The 23570-nt window shown below is 32.2% G+C and overlaps 5 protein-coding genes across 5 annotated transcripts; 2 read left to right on the top strand and 3 right to left on the bottom strand.

Moving 5' to 3' along the window:
* Nucleotides 1-39: 39 nt before the first annotated feature.
* LOC149482283 (uncharacterized) lies at nt 40-6276 on the bottom strand. Its single transcript, XM_089704435.1, has 3 exons — nt 6060-6276; nt 5533-5767; nt 40-468 (listed from the first exon to the last, which is right to left on the bottom strand). The coding sequence occupies exons 1-3, from the start codon at nt 6273-6275 to the stop codon at nt 272-274; spliced, it is 648 nt and encodes a 215-aa protein (XP_089560561.1). The 5' UTR covers nt 6276; the 3' UTR covers nt 40-271.
* Nucleotides 6277-6450: 174 nt separating this feature from the next.
* LOC149482282 (transmembrane protein 60) lies at nt 6451-7075 on the bottom strand. The gene has a single exon (XM_089704436.1). The coding sequence runs from the start codon at nt 6853-6855 to the stop codon at nt 6451-6453; it is 405 nt and encodes a 134-aa protein (XP_089560562.1). The 5' UTR covers nt 6856-7075.
* A 1224-nt stretch (nt 7076-8299) lies between these two features.
* xit (ALG6/ALG8 family glucosyltransferase xit) lies at nt 8300-11097 on the top strand. The gene is made up of 8 exons (XM_089704201.1): nt 8300-8530; nt 8606-8878; nt 8957-9104; nt 9183-9425; nt 9498-9603; nt 9830-10028; nt 10266-10352; nt 10512-11097. The coding sequence occupies exons 1-8, from the start codon at nt 8472-8474 to the stop codon at nt 10984-10986; spliced, it is 1590 nt and encodes a 529-aa protein (XP_089560327.1). The 5' UTR covers nt 8300-8471; the 3' UTR covers nt 10987-11097.
* Nucleotides 11098-13224: 2127 nt separating this feature from the next.
* On the top strand, nt 13225-17914 carry LOC149482280 (protein phosphatase 1 regulatory subunit 36-like). Its single transcript, XM_089704259.1, has 10 exons — nt 13225-13319; nt 13879-13975; nt 14180-14245; nt 14386-14517; nt 14714-14858; nt 14992-15144; nt 15587-15815; nt 16254-16421; nt 17148-17252; nt 17514-17914. The coding sequence occupies exons 1-10, from the start codon at nt 13225-13227 to the stop codon at nt 17629-17631; spliced, it is 1308 nt and encodes a 435-aa protein (XP_089560385.1). The 3' UTR covers nt 17632-17914.
* A 1618-nt stretch (nt 17915-19532) lies between these two features.
* Nucleotides 19533-22342, bottom strand: LOC149482279 (uncharacterized). Its single transcript, XM_089704082.1, has 10 exons — nt 22248-22342; nt 22057-22150; nt 21912-21971; nt 21689-21820; nt 21424-21568; nt 21204-21353; nt 20896-21124; nt 20461-20649; nt 20294-20383; nt 19533-19680 (listed from the first exon to the last, which is right to left on the bottom strand). The coding sequence occupies exons 1-10, from the start codon at nt 22340-22342 to the stop codon at nt 19533-19535; spliced, it is 1332 nt and encodes a 443-aa protein (XP_089560208.1).
* Between the last annotated feature and the right edge of the window lie 1228 nt (nt 22343-23570).

The following is a 23570-nucleotide window of genomic DNA, read 5'->3' as shown; positions in this document are numbered from 1 at the left end:
AGAAAGAAATTAAAAAAATAATTCATCGAAATTACACTATATAATACAAAGCTATTTATTGTGTCAATACAACAATATTGGTTGCTATAAATTACTGAGACCTACTTTAGAATGTACACTTTTCACCTTATGGCATATTTATATCGTGACTAATACAAAATAAAAATTTATTTTATTAATTAAGTGATATACTTAAATAATGATATTATATTCTTTAAGTATGTCACTTAAGTTTCATCAAATGTACTATAGTCTACAATGTATTAATAAATTATATCAAGCTAGCCTGTGGAGATTTTATTTGTATGTTTTCAAACACAGAATTAAAATCAGTGTCCAGGCCTTGATTGTCTATACCATATATCAAATGCTCTGAAGATGGGTTCCTACTAGGGCCAGGTACAGGTTCTGTTATAGAAGTTGTTGTGCGGTTGTATATTTCATCACCTTCCTCATCTTCATCATCAACTGAAAAGAAAACATTATAAATATTAAATACTAGCGGTCCGCCCCGGCTTCGCCCGTGGTACATATTTCGCAATAAAAGAAAGCCTATGTTCTTCCTTAGGGTCTAAAGATTGTCTGTGCCAAATTTCATCAAAATCGGTCCAGTAGTTTATGCGTTAAAACCATACATACATAATTACAAACCTTTCCTCTTTATAATATTAGTATAGATATAAATATTTCAGGACATTTATCACACACAGCACAATCTGATCCTGTACTAAGTTTTCACTGTTATGGAAATCAAATGGCTGATAAACATACATATATTTAATCTATACATATAATAAAATCGTAGGAAAGTCAAAACTGTACATTGAATATTTTTTTAAAAGAATACATAATCCATGATCTATAATCGATATAGAAGCCAAAAATATAGTTTTTAGAATTTTTGTCTGTTTGTCTGTTTGTCTGTTTGTCTGTTTGTCTGTATGTTTGACCGAGCTAATCTCGAAAAGTACTGCATAGATTTACTTCAAATTTTGCATGAATATTCCTTAGAGGTCGGGTGAGGATAGTTTAAACATATTATCATGATATCACCTTCAGGGGAGGAGCTGTGAGCCTTTATTTTTCTTACATATTCCGTGTACTACGACAGCGTACAATCTAAAGACTCATGTTTAAATGTTGGTTTCGAGTAAGCCATGCTATTATCTAGCTTTACAAAATAAAAACTATGTCATTTACGTAATTTGGGCAGAGAAACAGTTAAATGAATCTTAGCAGTATAAAGACAAATTTGAAACAGCGCCATCTATGAAGTGTTAGAAAAATCAAACACACGTTAACTATTGGAAATTAATAATCAAATGACGCATATATAAATGTTGTTTGACAATATCTAGATTGACACTATAAAAATTATGCCATTTAAGTAACTTGGGAAGAGAAACATAGTTTAAAGAATGTAAGTTGTATAATGTTAATTTTGTAACAGCGCCATCTATGAGATTTCGTAAAAATCAAATCAATTTAGATGTTAACACTACTGAATACACAGTTGGAAATTAATAATTTTAATATAATTATGTTATTTATTTAACTCTTTAGCCCATATCTTCCCTTCCCTATAAGGTATATTTCATGTAAATAATAAATATACTACATTTTTTTAAAGTGAGGGTAGATGTTTATTATTTTAAGTAAAACTAGACACCATTATCTACAGTTAATCTAATATTGATTGCGTTCATTAGTTACAATTTTAAAAATCTTCGTATTTTATAAATTTACTAGCTTACCGCCCGCGGGTTCGTCCGCTTTGTCTAAAACCTAATAAATTATATACTAAAACCTTCCTCTTGAATCAGTCTATCTATTAAAAAAACCGCATCAAAATCCGTTGCGAAGTTTTAAAGATTTAAGCATACAAAGGGACATAGGGACAGAGAAAGCGACTTTTTTTTATACTATGTAGTGATATTTATAAAGCAATTGAATGCCATAAAACCAAAAATATCAAATGCAATCTTCGTGTTTTGTGAATTTTCACCATCATGCGTTCCCACAAAAAGTAAGTTGTTACTTATAGGTATTTATTTTTTATAATGATAGCAATTCATGTTTTTTGTTGGTAGGTATTATATTACACTTTTAGAATGAAATAATAAAATGATGAATTCTTTTATTATTTTGAGGTGCATTGGGAACAGTAGTTTTTGATAAAATTTTATTTGTAAGTAGCTTTTTTTATAGATTTACAGTTAACTTTTGATTTTGTTATTTACAGATTCAATGCTCATAAAATTATATCGCCTTTGGAAGACGATTTCTGCTGATATTTTTACAACACCACTTGAAAATTGATGATTTGATGGTAAAGATAGTAGCAGCGAGGATTAAGTGGAAATTAGTAATCATCCGCTTCGTCAATTTTTGACTGAAGTTAATGTCCAACGTCCAATGGTTCAATCATTGGAAGTATCTCGGGAAATTTTGGAGAATATTTTTCAGGAAGGAGACGAGGGGCAGCCAACCACATATCAAACGACTACGTTTTAGTACCGAAAAAAATGTTATTCCAAATGAAACGTAAATTTTGCACTCCCAACTGTACAAGTAATGTTTTTATTTTGACTTTGCGGTTATCTGATTATAATATTTATCGTTATGGCTATCGAGGTACCGACCGTACTGGGATCAGAGTACATGATACAGTTCATCATCCAGGATTGCTAAGAGCATTTTAACACTGAAAAAGATGTTTTCTTTGAATCGTAGTTGTTTCATTTATTTATTTTTAATCATTTTACATAATATGTTTTATATTTTATAAATATAATATCATTTTCATTATTTAAGTAGATAAAATAAATTATGTAACGGTTTTATAAGAAAACACAGTATATTTATTAGGCGACGGTGATTTCTTCCAGGCAAAAGATATTCATCAGCTCAATAAAATTGAATAGTATGTTGTTAGTTATTCTTTAGATTCACAATTGTAATGAGCATTTCCGCAAGCAAGTTGTATCGTAGTTTAGATATATCATAGTTTTGACATATTAAAGTTCCAACAAAACCCTCAAATTTTTGAGCAGGGTTGAGCAAGATAATTTGAAAAATGTGCCGTGTTAAGTATTATAGAAAAGGTTAGTTCGTTGGTAATTATTATTTCTTCTTCATTTACATGTTGTTAGTAAAAATAAACTTTGACTAACAGTCAAAGTATATTTTAACTAAACTACTTAATATCTATTATACCTACTTATGTTCAGTATTTATCTGTATTATTCATCATCATCAGCCCATATACGTTCACACTGCTGGGACACGGGCCTCCTATGAGGGTACAGGCCATAATCCACCACGCTGGCCAAGTGCATGTTGGCGGATGACACATGTCATCGAACTTTTTAATTCTTCGACATGTCGATTTCCTCACGATGTTTTCCTTCACCGTTCGAGCAGTGGTGATGTTACAACATGCGCAGATAAATTGAAAAATCAATTTATTTCCTGCGCGCTCGCCTGGAAACCCCGGACTTATCGATTCGAAGTCCGAGGTCTCACCACTGAGCCACCCCTGCTTATGTGTATTATTATTGCTTGGTAATTAATATATTTTCATGTCGTATACCTAATTATAAACATAAGTTTGATGTGTAATTAGCTGGATTTATTTTTACACACTCACAAACTTATATTTTATGTTAAAAGAGTGTTAATAGTGTAAATAATGATATTTTTTCACAATTAATAACCTTTTTTCTAATGGTGTTGGCATTAAATTAAACCGCGCTGTCGTTTCGTTCACAAAAAGTGATGTTATGAGGAGCATATTCGGTCCTCATATCATAAAAAATCTGTGCGAAAACAATAAACACGTGTGAGGCCCTCACGGCAGATAGGGGCGGTCTGACGCGAAGTGGGGACAGCGTTGTCACTGTATCGCTCTTGCCACGCTGTTCAACAGACTTATTCGATAGTTCAGTTTTGTGTTAAGACCGCTGTGACAACCAACCCGTGAGACAACCAAACCCGGTCTCGCCTACTATCCCGTGAGACCGAAACCTTCACTGAGAGGGTATGACGTCTCACAGCTGATCGCAAACGGCATATTGTACTATCCCGTGAGACCGAAACCCTCACTGAGAGGGAATTACGTCTCACTACTGATCACGACAGTCATATTTTATCTCGAGAATCTGAAACTTTACTCAATATGAAGACCGTTTGACAAATGATAGGGTGCATCATAATATTATTCGATCTCTTGAAGATGAACATGAGTATAAGCAATGACTAGAGTAGGGACGCGAATATTACAATTATATGAGACAAGAACGATTAATAAGTTTGTTTAATGAAAGATTAAGAATTGAAACTATTCGGTCTCTGGAAACGGACGAATAGCGAGAGGGCCGTCTTACTGCAGACAGATTTCGTCATAGTCTTAATGACTTGAGGTAAACAATCTACGAATTCGGTGGTGTGGTCTGACAAATATAAAAGTGGGTTTGCTTATAACCTCACAATTGATTACAGATCATCTTCTGTAAAGGGTGCTCAATAATTATCAGAAGGTCCGTTCATGCTTACTTTTAAGATACAAGGTCAAGTTTACCATTTGATGGGATCCCTTTTGCCTGTAGGCCAACCTAAGTTTGTTTAAATACCTATATTTTGTATTCGACTACAACGAATAGTGGAATACAAGAAATCAATATTTCTCAAATTTAAAACTGAACTCATTTCACAATTTTAGAACAGGTTAATTCGTATGTATGCAGTTTTAAATCGACATTAGAAGCTTTTCCTCAAGATGGTGATATCGGCACTCAGGAACTCCCTGGACGTGTTATAACGCCCAGGCCACAGTATAACAAATTTTTCCTAAAATAGAGCAACGAATGTATTTTCGCATAGCAACGGAGGGGAACTCGCGGGGGGTGGAAGTGACGCGTCACGCGGGCCACTTACCACAAACATGCTTAGTTTGTGGTACCGAGCGCGAAAGAAAGTCATCGTGTTTTTAGTAAAGTTACTATGTTAACTAACGTAATTTAATACTTAAGTACATATTCTATAATGGTGTGCTCAAACTGTTAATCTACATTTAATTTAGATTATTATATTTTGATACTAAGTAATGTAGAATTTAAATCACATTCATTCATGTTTTCTTCAGGTTTTAAGATTTTCTTATCAGAGTGTTCAATTTTAATGTAAGTAGTTAAATTTTATAAGAGACAATAATTAAGAACATTCAAAAATAAAGTGTCACGTATTTTTTTTAAACGACGAATGACGAAAAACGACCTAATCGCGGACGAAGTCGCGGGCAACAGCTAGTTTGAAATAAATACCTATATAGATAATTAACACCCAGACACAGAGCAAACATTTTCATTACTAAAATATTTGCCCTGGGTGGGAATCAAATCCACCACCTCTGGCTTGGAAGGCAGGGTCACTACCAACCAAGCCAACAGACATTATAATTTGAATAGTTATTAATATTAAGTATCTTAATCTTTGTTGGAATGTATGGACATATCATAACTAACAAAGTATTACCTGGAACAACAGTTCTCCCGTCATACTTTTTCCACTGTTTCCTAAGCCTGAAGTAAATCACAGCACAAGCGATGATCACAAGGATAGATAGAACAATGGCAACCAGCTTCACAGCATCTGCTGCAGTGAATACTGATCCCTTAACTATCATCTCCACTTCACCAACAGCTATCCCTGATCCATCAAGGTTCTTTGAAACACATTTGTAATAGCCAGATTCTGTTGGGGATACATTCTAAAAGAGAGGAATAGAAATTCATTCATATTTAATAAAAAAGATATGGATATCGCCTGAATATTGTAGCAACAAAAAGGTTACTAAAATATTTTTATTCCATATAATAAATTATATTGAAATAATCAGTACTTATATTGTTTTATTAAAACAGTGCTATTTTAATTTTAAAGTATGCATAGTATAATATGTTCAAAGAAACTTCTGGTATACATTCTGGCCTTATATAATTTTAATTACAATTAGAAAATTATAGTTCAAAATTAAAATATCATTGGAATAATAAGCTTACATCAATATGGAGTCTTCCGGATAAAACTTCATACTTGTATTTCCTTTCATCATACAAGTTTCCTGGACCAATAACTTTGTTTTTGTCAAAAAGCCAAAACATGAAATTGTGATTAAAGTCATTACTGATACAGTTCAAAACCGCAGTTGATCCCATAGGCACTTCCTTCACTATTGTTGATTTTACGTCGGGTATATTACTCATTATTGATGGCATTATATAAAGTTAAGTCACTTATGGGGTTATGTTATATCACTGTACAACCAAAATTTTGTCATTACTGTGCAAACACATCACTGATGTCAATGGATGAGTGCCAAGTTTAAATTTATCTCAAAGTCACATGGTCATTTATAATAAAATGCATTTTATCGTATAACTAGACAAATATTCAATATCTACTTCTGCTCGAATTTTTTATTAGGTGCATAAAAACTTCCACACACAAAACTGGCAGTAACATCCAAATTGGAGTCATAACAACATAAATAGGGAGGTTTACTTTAGTGTATTCTAATTTAATACAAATTATAATTTGAGCTGCCATTTTCAGTCCTATAGCAGCAATATACCACACATTCTTGTTTATAGTCCCGCGAAACCTTTCTAGTCCGTTTCTGCAGTGGGAAACCATGTGGAATATAACATATATCAATAGAATGCTATCATACACCCACATAGGAATAAAAACAATGAACCAATTCCAGTGTGTTCTTGATTCGAGACGTAGACAAAGTAGTATGAGAAATACTAAAAATATGAACCATGTAAATAGCGCTCTATGAAGAATAGCCATGATCTGCAGTGCTTAGTGTTGATTCTTCAAAATCTCAATGTTCATGAATAGTATCCCAAATTTTGCTATGGCTTCCAGAGCATATTTTTTCGATTTCAAAACATGGGCTCAACATTTAAAATCAAGGGTATTCGATAAAGTAAATGTTTTTAATGTAAACAAAATATATTTTTGTTCCTTTGACGACGTCAAAATACAAACGTCAGATCGCAGACGTCTAAAATATCATTGACAGTCACTGTCATCAGTCATCTGCCAAAATCCATTACTTTTTTTTCTTCGACTATGGCTACGAGCAGAATAGTAAAACAAATGTAAGGGCGTATTCAGAAAGAAAGCTTGAAACTTATAAGCGCTTATCGGCGCTTATCAGCGCTGGTAACCCGCACAGGAAAATATATGAACATGCGCCGATAAGCGCTGATCGGCGCCGACAAGTTCCGACAAGCTTCAACAAGCGCGGGTCAGCGCTGGGCGCTGCCATATAAAATTTGTTTTGGTCTGCTTCAACCTGCTTCCTTTGTGTAGAACGAACCAGCGTTGACAAGTGCCGATAAGCGCTTATAAGTTTCAAGCTTTCTTTCTGAATACGCCCTTACTGTTCTATGGCTATATAATATGAGCGAAGACTTTTTGCCAGGTTCATAGATATTGTTATTTCTGATCATTTCGCTTTCTAAAATATTTTATCATGTACTCACACAAAATTTATTAATTTGGATCACAAAATTTATAATACTTATATAGAAAAATACCGATAAATGTGGGAAATGTCGTTGACACTGGCCCCGTTTTCCAATTACAGAGCATAATGCGACTCAGTGCCGCACAATGCCGAATTATGCTGATGCTTAATTGGAACGTGAAACGCACCAGCAGGTTGCGCTAGTTCATTGTTGAAAAAAAAAATATTCATAGAATTAGCAATAACCACATAATGTGTAAATAAAGTGGTATACATAATAATTGGTTGAAAAATATTTACGATTATTTTAAGTAATTTGGATTTTGATTTTTTCATAAACATTTTTTTCAATGTTTGTACCTTCATCCATACTTATATTTATTTTTTTAACACAATTTGAATTAACTTTGATTATTTCGAAAAAACTACAATGAAACGAAAGCTTTAGAAAATTTTCCAACAATTAATAATTACTAACGATAAATCGATTGCACGCATCAATTCACGCGCATTACTTTTTCTAGTGCTCGATTGTGCGAAGCGTTGCTGTAGTTGGAACATTCAACGTTAAGCATTATGCCGCATAATGCGCTCTAGTGCTGTAATTGGAAAACGGGGTGGGTTTGCAAATCTGTGACTGGCATAGAGAAAAATCTAAATGTCATCACCTCGGAGATAATTGCAGAGGTCATCACTGTCAAGCCGAGCTGTCAAGCTTCTAGTTGTTCTGTTGTTAATGCCCAACCAAATTGCCAAATCGTAATGGCAATGTCACGCAATGTCAAAAAAACATGGTGCCGGGTGCGGGTTGTGTATTTACTTTTGTGAACAATAAAATTTATTATTTTAATGAAAACGAATGAATGTTTTATTAACAATTTTGTATTACCCCGTTTTTAATATACAATTGGGAACGTAGTGATTATTAAAAATGATAACACAAGTTACTATAATTGTAACCGCGGTTAAATTTTTGTTCATGCCGCTCTAGTAAGCTTTTACTTTAATAAATATAAAATAATGATTTTGCAAATCTGTATAAATTATAAATTCTTTGTTTTCTAGCCGTTCAACAGATTTTGAAGTTCATAGAAACTGGTTGGCTATTACCCATAACAAATCTATTGATCAATGGTATTTTGAGTCTACTTCAGAATGGACCCTAGACTATCCTCCTTTTTTTGCTTGGATGGAGTATGGTTTATCATTAATAGCTAAACAGCTTGATCCAGAAATGGTCAAAATAGAGAACCTAAATTATGCTTCTGATGTAACAGTGATGTTTCAGCGATTTTCAGTGATTGCACTGGATTTTATTTATGTTTATAGTGTAAAAAAGTTTGTATCTCTCATATGCACTCCATCATTAATTTGAACTTAATAAGTATTAATATTACAGTTTAAATAAACTTACAGGTGTTCAGACTTACTGGACAATGGGAAACTTCTTGTTTTTATACTGCTGGTATCTAATCCTGGTTTATTAATGGTTGATCATATTCACTTTCAATATAACGGATTTTTATATGGATTTTTGCTTTTCTCTATAGCACATATGATAAAAGTAAGTCTAACTAGCTGTTTTGATAAAGTAATTATGATTGCTATTGTATTGAATGCCATATTTTTTTTATTTTTTCAGGGAAATTTTATCCAAGCGGCATTATGGTTTGCAATTTTAATAAATTTTAAGCATATTTTTATATACATTGCGCCAGTGTATGTTGTTTTTCTATTGAGGTCGTACTGTTTTACAGTTTCTTCCAATGATGGAGTCCACACGCCATGGTATTCATTTTCATTTGTTAATTTGAGCAAACTGGCATTTATAGTTATTTCAGTATTTGCTTTATCTTTTGGACCTTTCATACATCAACTACCACAGGTATATTATTATAGTTCTAGTTTGCTCTTATTTGAACTGTATCAAATTATTTTTTATTAATTTACTCTATAGTTATTTTCAAGGTTGTTTCCATTCAAAAGAGGACTTTGCCATGCCTATTGGGCTCCAAACTTTTGGGCTTTATACAATTTTGGAGATAAAGTCCTTCATGTTTTATGTGAGTTTGAATTTATTTAATCATTTATTAGGTTTGAATAAAATAATATAGTATAATATAATTCTTTTTCATTTGTATCAGAAACATCAGAGTGAATTTCCGAAGTATAATCATTTTATCTGCTATTTTATAAAAATTTGAAAAAGACTATTCTAAAATAAAATATGTATCTTCATAGCCTTATTTACAAGTTTTCAAATTGTGAAAAGTGTGTATACTCTTGCAGATAAAAGGTTTGGTTTACCAACATCCAACAATGTTGCATCAATGACTGGTGGACTTGTACAGGAGTTTGACCATTCAGTATTGCCATCTATAAGACCAAACATTACATTTGTTTTGACCATTTTGTCAATGCTACCAGCTCTTATTAAATTGTGGCATCTTGGAGCTGACAGAAGATATAGAAGCATGAGCTTTATAAGGTAATAATAGTGCATTATTTTTAACTATTATTTTTTTTATATTTTCATTTCATTTCTATTAATCTACTAAAGAACAGTTTGAATTAATGAATTATTGAAATTATAATATAACGGTGAGATTAAGCACAATATTATAGAAATCTGGATATCAATGTCCTTTTGAAAGAATATCTTAATTTTAAAAGAATATGAAATTGCATCACATTTTGCCTGTGTAAAATACTTTATATATTTTAGGTGTATTGTTATATGTGCCACATGCTCATTTATGTTTGGATGGCATGTCCATGAGAAAGCAATTCTGATGATTTTAATTCCATTGAGGTAAGTGTAATTTTGAAATAAAAAATAGGTAATTAATGACAATTGCCAGTTACAGAATTTATGGTATTTTTTTGCAATAGATATTACAAGTATAGAAAAGTATGTGAGTTTGCAAATTATTAATGCCATTTATTGATTTTTATTTATGTATATTTTCAGTTTCCTTTCCGTTTTGGGTGAAGATGACGGAAAATATTATTTGCTGTTATCAACAGTTGGACATTATTCACTTTTCCCTCTGCTGTATCCCAAAAATCTAGCATCAATAAAATTATTTCTCTTATTAACTCATTGTGCTATGGGTTTTGTTAACATTCCGAGTTTATATGAAGATCCAAAATGTAAAAAGAACAAAAAGCGTGCATTTTTCATTCTACCTCTGTTGAATTGGATGGAAATATTCTACTTGTTTGGATTAATTTTATTGTATATTTATGAAAATATGTTACATTCCTTTTTAGGTTTTAATAAGACTTTACCATTTCTGCCATTGTTGATGACCTCAGTGTATTGTTCTATTGGTGTATTTTATTTTTGGTTATCATATTATTATTATTTTCTAACCTTTAATCTTAGTAGAGTTTCTACATTACTTACTCCAAGAACATTAGAGTATCACCAGAAAACGAAATAATAATAGTAACTGCTTCTACCCAATTCTAAAAATGTCATTAGGTATTTGAATTGTTATGTTTAAACGAGTAGTATAAATAAGTGAAATAATTAAATCGTTTTAGAAATACTGTTTTTATATGTTTTATTTAAAAAAGCCCTGGTCCGTTCTTCTTTTCCTATCGTCTATTCTTTTCCATATACCTCTTAAAAGCCGGCAATGCATTTGCAGAGGCTTTACTTCTGTGGATGTTTTAAGGCGGTGGTGATTGTTTGATGGCGAAACACCTGGTAGATTTCTCGCTCTAACATAAAAAAAAACTAAATATGGCTAATGTCTTTCCATCAGTAATAGAACAAATAGTTGATTATAAGTACTTCCATCCTATTCCAGAAGACAAAATACCCAACAAAACAAACTATTTCAATCCATTCAGCCGCTCATGAGCTTAGAGGTTAGGTATGCCTAACCTAAGAATAGCTGCTCATGAATGGCTGAACTTATTTTTTATTAAATTATATAGATAAATAATTATATAGATTCAAAGGAGGTATGACGAGAAAGAGAAAATTTCTCTAACAATTTGATAATATTAATATAATATATTTTCGTCTCAATCGCAGATAGCAAAGTTAACAGTATCGGGTAACCAAAAGTAGAGATATATGGAACATAACAGCTGAAAACATCATCAATACTCGCACAAAGAAACGAATATCTCACAAATATTTTTCATAAGCGCATTTAATTATTTAAGTAGTAACTACTTACATACTTAATGATTTACTCGCACATACAAAATTACAAAAGTTGGGGATTCCCTGCAGTGATAATAGTGAGATGCATAGAGCCATACAATTCCGCAGATGTAGTGTTCTCCGTTCGTATAAGTACATAATTTAATATTAACATGATTTTCATGGTCCCAATATTGAATTTATGAATTGCCTAAGTACCAAAAGAAAATTTGCCAGAACGATGCGCTAAGTAAAGACCTATTTAATGGCATGGTAGAACGAACATGATCAAAGCGCTTCGGCGCCTTTCGTGGCCTTATGTGCAATCGACTGTGTATTCGAATTCAATGAATTAACACACCTGACACACTTGTCCCTTTGCGGTATAATCCTATTTCAGTTAATGTTCTGTTTCACCTACACAAATCACTGCCGTATATTAGGGATTTAATTCTAAGCGCTCCCGCCGCTGTATCTAAACACTTTGTTGCGGATGTGAATTTAGAAAACCGTGTGACATACATTGAGTAAGTACAAAGGTTATCATTAGGTAAGAAATAAGAAAAAGTTAGTGCTTTGTATCTTAGATTTGTATATTATATTCTTTAGGATTTTAACGGTTTCGAGTTAGCTGCACGGATATATTAACATAAATTTATATGCAGTGTCGTCGCAACTTACTGTGACGCCGTAAATTTTGCCAAAGTTACAAACATGGCGATGAAAATTCGAATCACAAGTTATTGCTAGCTATGAATTGCATTACGATATTTTTAAGAAAATAGGAGTTTGTTTGAACTTTGTGCGGAAGGAATAAAATGAATGGAATCATAAATTTGCTAGTTATGATAAGTAGGAGATATTTTTAAGTAAATAAGTCTACGTTGCTTATTTATATTTTTAATAGGAGATAAGAAGGGAGATAGGTTATAGGATGAGGTTAGGCTTTAGGTTATAACGTCGTTGGTTAGGCTATGGGTTAGGCTGCTTTATACGATTGTTCCTTGATGTATTGAGGCGGTAGAGGCTTCGTGTTATATGATTTTATGAATAGGTTTTATTTTATCTGACTTTGAATTTCGACGTTCTTATTTTTTTACAGTAGTTACACATAGCAAAAACCGTGCAAAAACCGCATCAAAATATGTGTATATCAGTGGTATAACTAGTCTTTTTAAATTAGGTGAATATATTTTTTATTATCTAAAGATTTGTCGTAAAACATTTTTATAGATGGATTTTTGGATTAAAATGAAAATTGGAAACCTACTTATTATAAACAAAGATTTCTTGCCTTTGTACCTAACCACTGCAACTATTGGAATGTTTTCAAGTCAACTCTGTCACTAAAGTCATAATCGTATTTAAATAAATATACCGTAAACGTATTGACGTTTATTTTTAAGCCTTTTGCAAGTCTTTTGCTTTATCCTATAAACGGGGGAATTTGGAGCGTATCTTAGACTAGTTGTCACAATAAATACATCACCATATTCTCTTCGTGCTTTCAAAGAAATAGGTAATGGCTGATGATGAAGATGAAGGCGGTTTCGGTGGATTATATGAAGATGGTCATTGGGTGTGGGATGAAGCTACAGAGGCCTTAGTTTTTGTAAGGTATATCTGATATTAAACAATTGCTTAATATGCTTTAATACCGATATTCCCAAAAGACTGAGGTAGGTACCTATTCAAGTCGTAGGTAGCTGTAGTGTATTTTTAACTAAAGTTTTATCAAAGTTGTTTGATTCGCATCGCTCAGTAAAGCGCGTCACACACGGTGAAGATACTATAATATTTTATCTTAAGATACTGTAATATTTTATATTACAGTATCTTAAGGTATCCGGTATCAGCGTTCTGACCATCATTTTTCTTTTTGTCCTTGCGTACTAAGACCCCTGTAGAACCGCCATCCTGTTACAAATGACTCACAAAATTTCGGGTCATTTGTAACAGGATGGCGGTTCTACAGGGGTCTTAGTACGCAATGACAAAAAGAAAAATGGTCAGAACGCTGATACCAGATACCTTAAGATACTGTAATATAAAATATTACAGTATCTTAAGATAAATATTATAGTATCTTCACCGTGTGTGACGCGCTTAAAGCTTGATCTGTAAACTTGAAATCGTTTACTTGTTATCGAATTTCAACAATATTAAACTATTTCAGCGATCTCCCGCCAAAGCCAGTTGAAGCAATACATATACCCATTAAAGCGCCGACAGGTACCGTCGAATTCAGAGACGATGTAGACTTAATTGAACAGGTATATATAGTATGCTGTAAATGTGAACAATTTATAGCTAAATTACCTTAGGCTGCTAGATATTATTATTGATTTTATGATTATTATTACTTTAAACCAGTTATGTAACAAATGTAGGTATACTATTGGTATGAGTCGGTCGTTCCATACATGATTTTTTTTAAGTCCTTAATATTAATATCACCACCCACTTATCTCTATTAGATTCGATTCAGAAGGCGTTACCAGAGAAAACTTAAACCAGGGCAGCCGGACATTATTACGGTCCAGGTAAGTTACCTCTACAAAGTTTCATTTAACATTCTTAATAAATAAAGCTTTCTTAGTAAACAAACTAGGTTGATAGATTAACTTCTCCATTTGTAGTAAATACGAAACTCTTAATTTATTGATATTTTTTTTCTGTACAGGACGTTAAAGATATTGCATTATTTACTGCTCCAGTAAATATTCTAAGCCCCATGCTAATAAATATGTTGCACCTGCCTACAACGGAACGTTTCATTAGAGCGCTTGTTCTGTGTTGTCAGTATTATTTGCAGGCGAGTAAAATATAAAATTCTCTACTTATGAGTTATGAGGTAACATATATATACACTATTCTAAGATCTAAAAAATCATTTAATGAAAGCTAAGAGACGAGCTCACCAAGTTGTCTAAAAAGTAAAAATATCAACGTATATTACTTGAATCGTGTAATCGTCTTAGAAGCCCATTAAACGTTGCCTTTATTTCAAGATTGCAGACGAAATGGCAAATCGAATAATTGAATTAGAAACAAAAGTACGTACTCCGCAGTGTGAAGTTCTAGAGAGCGAGTTTCGTGACAATTTATCTGATTTGAGGTTACTGGTGGCAAAAGAATATAGCACAATGTTGATTGGTTTGTTTGTTATTGTATAATCATATTATCTAATTATATTTTGAATTGAATTTAGTCAGTGCTTTTATTAATATAAACATAAATATCTTGAATTCAAATTTTACACAACATCTATATTTATATTGCTTGTAAGGTGGCGGAGACACGAAAAAATTCCATCATATGGGGCCTCAGAAGAAACGTCGATCCTTATCAGACAAAGATGCACGACTTTTCGAAACTTTGTTGCGTATGTGCGTTCAAGTCGTGTGGTTGGCCCTCGGTCGCAAGGCCTTCAATCAGATAGGTATATAAATGATCGATTACTTTATCTTGCTTACTGTCTTGTTATAAATCAAGAAGTACGTTTTATTTGTTTGATCATCACGTGTGGACTGTGGTCAAATATATTATATGTGCTTTGAGTGAGACATTACCTACCTAGGTATTTTGTTAGTTTGTTATCTATGTTTATAAATGTTTATTGAAAGCTTAAAACACTTTGTTTAGATTATAAAACATTAAGCTGAGCCAGATAGGTTGGTAGGTACTCACATATTGATGCAGAATAAAAAAGTTTAAACGACTGAACTCTGAAGTGTAGGTACCCCTTAAAGTTTGATAGTTAGAGGCAGGTGAAACAATTATTTCGTTCGGGCGAATTTTAAAAGGTTTCGTTTGTTGAATACACAATATGAACACGGTAATTTTATATGAATAATTGTTAAAATTAATGATTTATGGTCTAGAATTGGAGGTCAACCGTTTGTTTAAGTCTGAAATATTCAACGCGGTGGAACACAATTTGAATACTGGCTATATAAATAAAATGACAAAGGAAGAGCGTGCAGTTCTACTAGGACGATGTCTGCGCCACGACAAGAAGCTCAATACCCGATCACCGCTAATGAATGAAGTGTTTTGCCACCGAGAGATCGACTATCGTCTCATGGGAGCTGGCGTCATTAAATGCCACCAGTAAGATCACATGATTATTAGGATATGAAGGTTGTAATCATGAAAGCAGACATGGTATAGTATGGTAAGTATAGGTAGATGGATTAGAGGAGCAATCTGTAACTGTTTAACTGATGAATGTGCATAGAAGAAACAGTGAAGGAGGATAAAAGAAAAAAATTTTTAGTAAATTATTTTGGTACTTATGTAAGTAAGTATTTTGTTTGTGTACAAATTAGATGCAAATAATGCGACAAAACAAACATTAACCTTTTAAATATAAACAAATGGATTATAAATATGTTCTTCTGTTTGGGGAAGTTAAAACATTTTGTAAAACAGCACATGATTTAAAATATGATATAATCATTTGTGTGAAAGGCTCTAATTGAATAAATAAATTAGCTACCATGTACATTCCTATTAGTCCTATTATTAACACTGTGATTAATTATGTAGAATTTCGCCTCGAATTATGTACATGAAGGAGGCTGTAGCGGGTCCCGAAGAACGCCTTGTAGAACTTGGAATTGTTCTTGGTATTATTGGGATGCATCGATCAGCTTTCGATACAATGTTAAAGCCGTTGCCCACATCTACCGAAATTGGAAAATCGAAAGCTTCTGTGTTAGTAAGATATAAAAATATACTTAGGTATAGGTACCACTTTGTTCGCCTTTAAATTCCAATAAGAATTAAGAGCCCTGCAATTAGCCTAGTTGAGTGTATTAAGTACCTACATGGGAAAGGTTAATTCGATAAAATCCATAACTGGAATATACTGGCGTGATATCACTTCGTTTAAACTTAAAGCATTTATAGCATATTAGAGAAGTTACCGTTAGATACATAATAGAGTTCATAAATCCTACATGAAAACTGCTGCTTAAATTCAAAGCTTTTCCTCCCTTTTAATATGATGTACGTTATATATTTTTATTTATATGAACGAAGTAGTACCATAAATTGTGTAGATTGCCAAGTATATTGTGCAAATTGAAATTTTATGATGAAGTCTTGAGCTGTGTTGTAAGATGCTTTTCTACATAAATATGATATATTGGTATGGCGTTCGCTGAACTAATTGCTTTACACCATTTGTCGTAGGTAGGTAGGTATGTTACAAGGATTTTTTTGAGCCAACCTTTCAATAAAAGATTTAAAATAAATTAAGTTAATTTAAGTGATATTATAATGATATGATTATCATTCTACTCAATTTGATATAGCTACACAAAAATATAGACTGTTACATATGAGGTACCTATCTAAATTTAACAAAAGAAAGATCGATCAAATCTTTTGTTCATTTATCTTTTTACCAATAATAATTATAATCTTATATAATTTTAGGTCATCAGCAAGTTATGCCTCAAAGTCCAGTGTAAGTAGAAAAAGTCAAATCGCAACCCAGAAAGTGTACCCTGATATTGTACTGCCTCGAAAGGAGTCTCGAATGTAAGTATAACAAATGTGAATACACAAATTATTTGAAATTGCTGAATATCAATTAATTATCAATGAGAAGTTTAATGGACATCGATTTTTATAATTGTGTAAAATTTATGTTTGATTACAATCAGTCTATAAACCTTTTATTCGTTTTCTATCGTATTGTAAAATTATAGCGCTGTAAACATTATCAAAACATATATAGGCATAGGTACCTAAATAGGTAAAAGTTGGTGATCAACTATAGATACCAGTTTTTTTTTTCAGAATATCATTCCCATCATCTTTTCCTGATGATCCAGAGGACATAAGGCCATGCAGTGAGACGCAACGACGGCGCTGGCAAAATAGACTTATGAAGTTATTGCATCCTCATGGTCGTTGAATGATTTTTGAGTCATTAATGAAATGTACTTTGTATTGTGCCTACTTATCTCATTTGTAGGTACTATTATATTAATAAAACCTCGAACTAATCGAACCTCCATCACGACTCTGCTAGGTACCTACTAATGGTTACGAACCTAATTTAGTGGCATATTGTTTCGTGAAACAATACTTTAATATTGAAACAACTGATATATACTATAACAATACTAATTAGTATTCTAAAGTTTGCTGCCATTCATTTGCCAAAGGCTTGGCGAGAGCCTTTTTAATTTTGGAACTATTACTATCTATAATTTTTTTTGGTCTGGTTTTTGTTGTTTTTTTTTTGAGGCATTGATGCTTATTTTGATATGTATAGTGAAATGTATGCCGTTAATATATGATATCTTTACATCAATATTAATGAATAGGTAATTATATTTTGTGCTTATTCTGAAAAAAAAAAATGGTTTTATTTTCTGTCTCGCCTGTTTTATATTAGGTACGCCGATTAAAAGATGATGCTTTTCACATAACAAGTACCAACTCCCAACCAACTGGAACATAATAAAAATGTTATTGTTACAAAATAGGAATGATTAAATGCAGTGCTTGGCTAGTTAAACTATAAAAAGTATCTAAGGGTTGAAATAGATACTACAAATTGAATTGAATTCTATTATTATTATTATTTAATCATTTATTGTACCACACCATTTAATATTACAATGTACAGTATAATATATATTTGTATGGATGCGAAGTACAAAAGGTGACCTTATCGCTTAAAAGCGATTTCTTCATTCTACTATCGACATCGAAATCGACGCTTTATCGCTGTCGCTAACTGCAATCGCAGATACCTAATAATAATTAGTTCCTGCAGTAGCTTTTAAAATACTATTCATACAGGAAGAATATTTTCAATATGTAGCTGAAATAATGAGACATTTCTACTACAAGTACGTGTCTGCTTTCACAAATACATATTATATCATACTTACCTACTCGTGTTTCTATGAAATCATTGCCTTTTAAATGCTAACGTTTAAGTACCGACTCGGCAGTAGTTTGACATGATAAGTGGTTAGTTAATAAGACGTGAGTGTTGTTATCGAAACCATGTAACACGCCAACTTTCTTACGACTTGACTAAAAGCACACCAGTGATTGAGGATAAATGAAGACATATAAATGGAAATGTAAATAACAAATTAACAACCTTACGTTTGTTATTATAAGAATGGTTTAGACGATAAAAAAAAAATTTGGAAAATCCAAAAGTGCACGCCTCATAATTTTTTTTTGATAAATATTTATTAATTATTATTTTTGTTTATTTAATAACAATTAAACCACATCGAATCAGACCCTGAAAAATGAAAGGGTTCTATTCCTGAGCATACTCAAGCGTAAGAGAAAAAAAAAGACTCAATTAGTAAAGTATTTCGGTCGCTATCGTGTTAACAAGAAAAAGGATCCGCACATACAGACACACGGACGTCCAAGACAGAACTTTTTTAAACTGTTTTTTAACTAGTTTAAATAACAAAAATGACATCAAAAATATCATGAACGTTAAAAATAGTGTTTTTTCTTAATATGTGTGTGTACGTATTATCTTACAAGTGCAATGTATGGATACATAAAGACATTTTAAGTTTGAAAAATCAGATGTTTTGCGCGAAGTGACAGTAGTACCCACCTCAACGCTTCGCTTATGAGGCGTGCAATAAATGTATTTGATCTCTATGCCTACTTAGTACCTATCTGTATTGGTAGGTATATTTAAAAAGAGGACATAAAACTAGTCGATGAATTGTTTCTAATTTCAGTGGGTTTTTTTTAAAGAAATTAATGAGCGTTTACTATAATTAATGATTTAAATAATAAAAGAAAACAATACTCATAAAAGCTTTATTTGTACTTGTTCTGTGCAATATTTTTTGAAGCCAGTTTATTTTTCTTTCGACTAGCGATATATTTTAACCACTTCAACCGCTGTTTATTGCTGCATACAAGTTGAGCTTTTCCTTGTGCAGGAAACGAGTCATAAATATATTGCCTGTCAATAGATAGATAATTAAAATTATATCTTCTGTTACAAGTTGTTATTTTATACAAACATCTTAACATCAAATGTATATAGATACGTAACCGGTAAGTATATAAGTAATAAAAAAACCGAATTGGATTAAAGATAAGGTAAGTATAATGCTTACGAAATTAGGACACTCACATTACTCTACTCATCTATGATGAGTAACGTAATTACCTATAGAGGTGCTTTCATTAGGAATCATCTACACTAAATACGTTTAAAGACTATTAGGATGGAAATGAATGAAGGCACCGCAAACCATTCGCAAACGCTTTCCAAGCTTATGCATGTAGAGAGAAAATTACTGTCGGTGTTTCCATATTGTGTGCGTCAAAGTAATTCATCGCGTAATAGTTTCAGTATGTTGAATATAATCGGCATCAGTTGTTTGAGTTTGAAAATACATTTTATAATGAAAAGCTTTTGTTTATGTTATGATTATTGTTCTTTTTAATATGTATGAGCAGTGATAGATATTGTTCAAGTGATTAATAAAAAGATATTTAAGAGGCCTAAGATAGGATGAAAAGATATGAACTTTCTTCTGTTGCCATTGATTTATCTTTTCATTACTTACTGAGTTTCCGTTTTCTCAGGAATGTATAGATCTGGAATAAGTTTTTCTGGGGCAGCTGATACAGTACTTTTTCTAGAGCTTCGAGATGCCCTAAAATATATAATAAAAGCAATAAGATAAATATTTAATATGAGACGATTAGACCTGGTTATATTTGGGAGTCTCACCTATGTGCAGTGCTTCTGGAAGTACTTAAAGATGAGCTTGCATTAGTTGGAGCAGCTTTTATTTCATGTAACATTATATCAAAGCGTGAACGAAGAATGCCTAGTATACCTAGAGAGAGATCTAATTTCTTGAATTTCGTCTCTGGTGCACATAAGAATAATTCCAAGATTATAAGTCGTTGACTTAATCTGTAAATATAAATCTTTTAAAAAGAATCCAGTGGTACATTATAATGGAAAATGGCGCAGGCACGAAAAGATGAATGATCAAAAACTGTCCATTTATAAAGGCTTCCATGCAAATGCAGTCCCACTTTCAATCAGAACAGTGAAACTCGATTAAATTCCACTGACACGGCGAGCGACGTCAGACCATTTAAGTAATTATGACTTATTAAAATCAGACACCCATGTGAATTGTGATGAATTATGTACCCTGAATATTTTACAACACCAAGTCCCAAGTGACGAAAGTCCATCTGACGATTGCAAAATACTTCATTAATTAATGGCGATGTAGTGTTTAATTTTTGTCCTTGATTCAAACAGTGTCCAAGAAGCACGCGTCGTTCTCTTGGAATTATGTTATTAAAGTAATTTGTTTTCAGTTTGTGCTCAGCTGTATTAAATATCTCTGTTTTTAGAATTCGGTTGATTTCCAGCTCTAAAATTTACTATTATGATTTATTATTTTATTATAGTTAAATAATGTAAATCCAAATGATTGATAGTATAATTTATACCTATATAATTATAGCACTTTCTACCGAGTGCTATCCATACAATTTGAATCGATATTCGTAAGAGAGTTTCATATAGAATAGAGTCCTTTTTTGATAATGATTGTCTTTTATCCACACCCATATGATGATATGGTGCTAGCGCGTCCTTTCCTGAAAAATGTGTTGAACTACAAATTTTTAGTCATTGCGATAACTTCCGGAATATAAAATTTGCGTCTACCTAAAATAATGATGCAATATTCTTTAGCGACAAGAAGTCGTAAATCTTCCAGATCTTCTTGGTATTTCAATTCGATTTTATCACTATTCTGGGTCCGGATTTTCGTTTCTAATTCTAGGGTGCGATGGCTCATTTCATCTGAGATCTAGTAAAGTTAGTTAACAAAATTGACATGTGATCGCCTGTGTAACTACTATTTAATATGTTATGAATTTTAAAAATAAAAAGGTAAACATTTACATAAAATAATAATACGTTATGTTACCTGTAAGAAGTATTGAACGTACAATATTAAAGCCCGCAGGAAACGTTCGGTGGTAGACAAGTGTAACAAGTTTATCAACGCAGGAGACAGTATCGATGTTGGCGCGGTGAACAACACGACATCTTTCAAGTCCTTTCAAACGAACGAATGCGATTAGAGCTTAATAATTAATAGAGATTAATAATTTTGTACATTATATATATATCACTTAAATAAACAGTACTTGAAGCGTTACAACGTCATCATCTTCGGTTTTTCTTTGCAGGTATTTTCGAAATCGTTGCTGTAAATGTTATATAGTTGAATTACTTCAATATTATATAGGCGTATTTATTATCGATGTCGATAATAATTACCTGTTAACGTACCTGCTCTAATAAATCAACATCATCTTTAAACTCTACATTGGTTAAAGCAGTTGATGGTAATTCGTAGTCATCTTCTATCATAACTGGCAAATCGCTACAAAATATTAAGAGTTTATTATTATTTTTAGAATTATTCTAGGGAATTAGAGTTCTTAAAGTGAAATAAAATCCTATTATAGACTTGAAACAACCTTATAAATTGTAATTTTTCTACTTCTTCGTTCCAAATCCAGTGGCCATTTTCATATAAACTTTCAAAAGCATCTTCGTCTTCGTCTTCAAACATTTTCGAGATTTTTCGAGATTATTATTTTCAAATAAAATAAAATATTAAAGTATAAAAATTAGTGTGTATAAATATATAAAATACAAATTGTTGACAATAGGTACCTACTACTGTCAATCAAATATTGACATAATCTAGCTACATAGATTTTTTGAAACTTGCACACTGTCCAGGGGCGAGGGCGTAGAACAAAGTTTCAATTAAGTAGGTAGTTAATTATAACTAGTTTTGATTAGAGTTATCTATAATACGAACAATGTTTTAAAAATATAAAATTTAACTGTAGGCTTGTATAAAATACTATTTATATACCTAATTAATTATTAATCTACCATGCCCGGGTCCTGAAACTTCGATACACAAATAGGATCCAGAATATTCTTTAGAATCCTTGTATTATAATTTTTTTAAGCAAGCCTTTTAATTTCTTTTTGAATAAAAATAAACATTATGTTGTGACGATTTTGTTTTAATTATTTCTATAATAGTCTTACAAATGTTATCTATAATTATTAATCGGAGGGCTCTTTGAAAGCGCCTGGTGGACCGTAAGCGGTGTCCGCTCATCCGTCGATGAGTTCGTAACGAGTTCATCCGTCGCCGATCTGTTGGAAACTCGGGCAAGGACGTAAACATTATATTCTCTTAATCTGCTCATATTATTTACAAATTCTTTCCCCAATGTGTAGATTGATAATTAATTGGTAATTGACACAAAAAATTGCTATCTACGCTCGTTGGAGGAGGCCTCGTAGCTGCATAGCAGTTTGCATCTTTTAGAATACCAAACTTTTTTTGTTGAAATATAATATGCAGTAAATTAGTAAATATTACCTGCTCCGTGGAACGTGAGCATCTTATGAGCCGAAGAAATTGCTGATAAAATGAGATGCTTTGTCTTGTCATGACAACAATCATCATAAAATAATCTCATATTTTTACGATTTGAAAATTGGATTCTTATACATTATGGCATATGGTCTATAATGAACCAAATTTAGTACACATTTTGACAATATTTAGTTGAAAGTATGTGAGGTACACGACGTCGGCTATCGGTAGGTACACTGTTCACTGGGTTCTACCCCGGGCAGGGCCAGCCATCCGTGCACCTGTAAACATAACTTCAAAACCCACAAAAGCTTTCCCTGATAAATTTCCAAACAGGTCACTTGTTCCGTGTTTAAATCCCTTTTTTATTTTTTTATTTTTAATACTGTGAAAGTAT

The sequence above is a fragment of the Colias philodice genome, chromosome 15 (genome assembly GCF_061535455.1).
Source record: "Colias philodice isolate Cphi_HAF_F1 chromosome 15, ilColPhil1 Martin Lab GWU primary, whole genome shotgun sequence".
Lineage (NCBI taxonomy): Eukaryota > Metazoa > Arthropoda > Insecta > Lepidoptera > Pieridae > Colias > Colias philodice.
The sequence above is the reverse complement of the archived record's forward strand: the minus strand, read 5'-3'. Positions and strand labels throughout refer to the sequence as shown.

What these genes read in the sequence shown, in the direction of transcription:
- LOC149482280 (XM_089704259.1), top strand. Translation starts at nt 13,225, where the DNA reads ATGGCTGATGATGAAGATGAAGGCGGTTTCGGTGGATTATATGAAGAT. An exon ending in GTTGTCAGTATTATTTGCAG is followed by an intron (nt 14,518 to 14,713) that starts GCGAGTAAAATA and finishes CTTTATTTCAAG; the next exon opens with ATTGCAGACGAAATGGCAAA. An exon ending in GGAAAATCGAAAGCTTCTGT is followed by an intron (nt 16,422 to 17,147) that starts GTTAGTAAGATA and finishes ATATAATTTTAG; the next exon opens with GTCATCAGCAAGTTATGCCT.
- LOC149482283 (XM_089704435.1), bottom strand. Translation starts at nt 6,275, where the DNA reads ATGCCATCAATAATGAGTAATATACCCGACGTAAAATCAACAATAGTG. An exon ending in CCGGAAGACTCCATATTGAT is followed by an intron (nt 5,768 to 6,059) that starts GTAAGCTTATTA and finishes CCTCTCTTTTAG; the next exon opens with AATGTATCCCCAACAGAATC. An exon ending in CGGGAGAACTGTTGTTCCAG is followed by an intron (nt 469 to 5,532) that starts GTAATACTTTGT and finishes TTTTCTTTTCAG; the next exon opens with TTGATGATGAAGATGAGGAA.
- LOC149482282 (XM_089704436.1), bottom strand. Translation starts at nt 6,855, where the DNA reads ATGGCTATTCTTCATAGAGCGCTATTTACATGGTTCATATTTTTAGTA.
- xit (XM_089704201.1), top strand. Translation starts at nt 8,472, where the DNA reads ATGATAACACAAGTTACTATAATTGTAACCGCGGTTAAATTTTTGTTC. An exon ending in TATGTTTATAGTGTAAAAAA is followed by an intron (nt 8,879 to 8,956) that starts GTTTGTATCTCT and finishes ATAAACTTACAG; the next exon opens with GTGTTCAGACTTACTGGACA. An exon ending in ATGATTTTAATTCCATTGAG is followed by an intron (nt 10,353 to 10,511) that starts GTAAGTGTAATT and finishes GTATATTTTCAG; the next exon opens with TTTCCTTTCCGTTTTGGGTG.
- LOC149482279 (XM_089704082.1), bottom strand. Translation starts at nt 22,342, where the DNA reads ATGTTTGAAGACGAAGACGAAGATGCTTTTGAAAGTTTATATGAAAAT. An exon ending in GAAAAATTACAATTTATAAG is followed by an intron (nt 22,151 to 22,247) that starts GTTGTTTCAAGT and finishes AATATTTTGTAG; the next exon opens with CGATTTGCCAGTTATGATAG. An exon ending in GGTGTTGTAAAATATTCAGG is followed by an intron (nt 20,650 to 20,895) that starts GTACATAATTCA and finishes TTATATTTACAG; the next exon opens with ATTAAGTCAACGACTTATAA.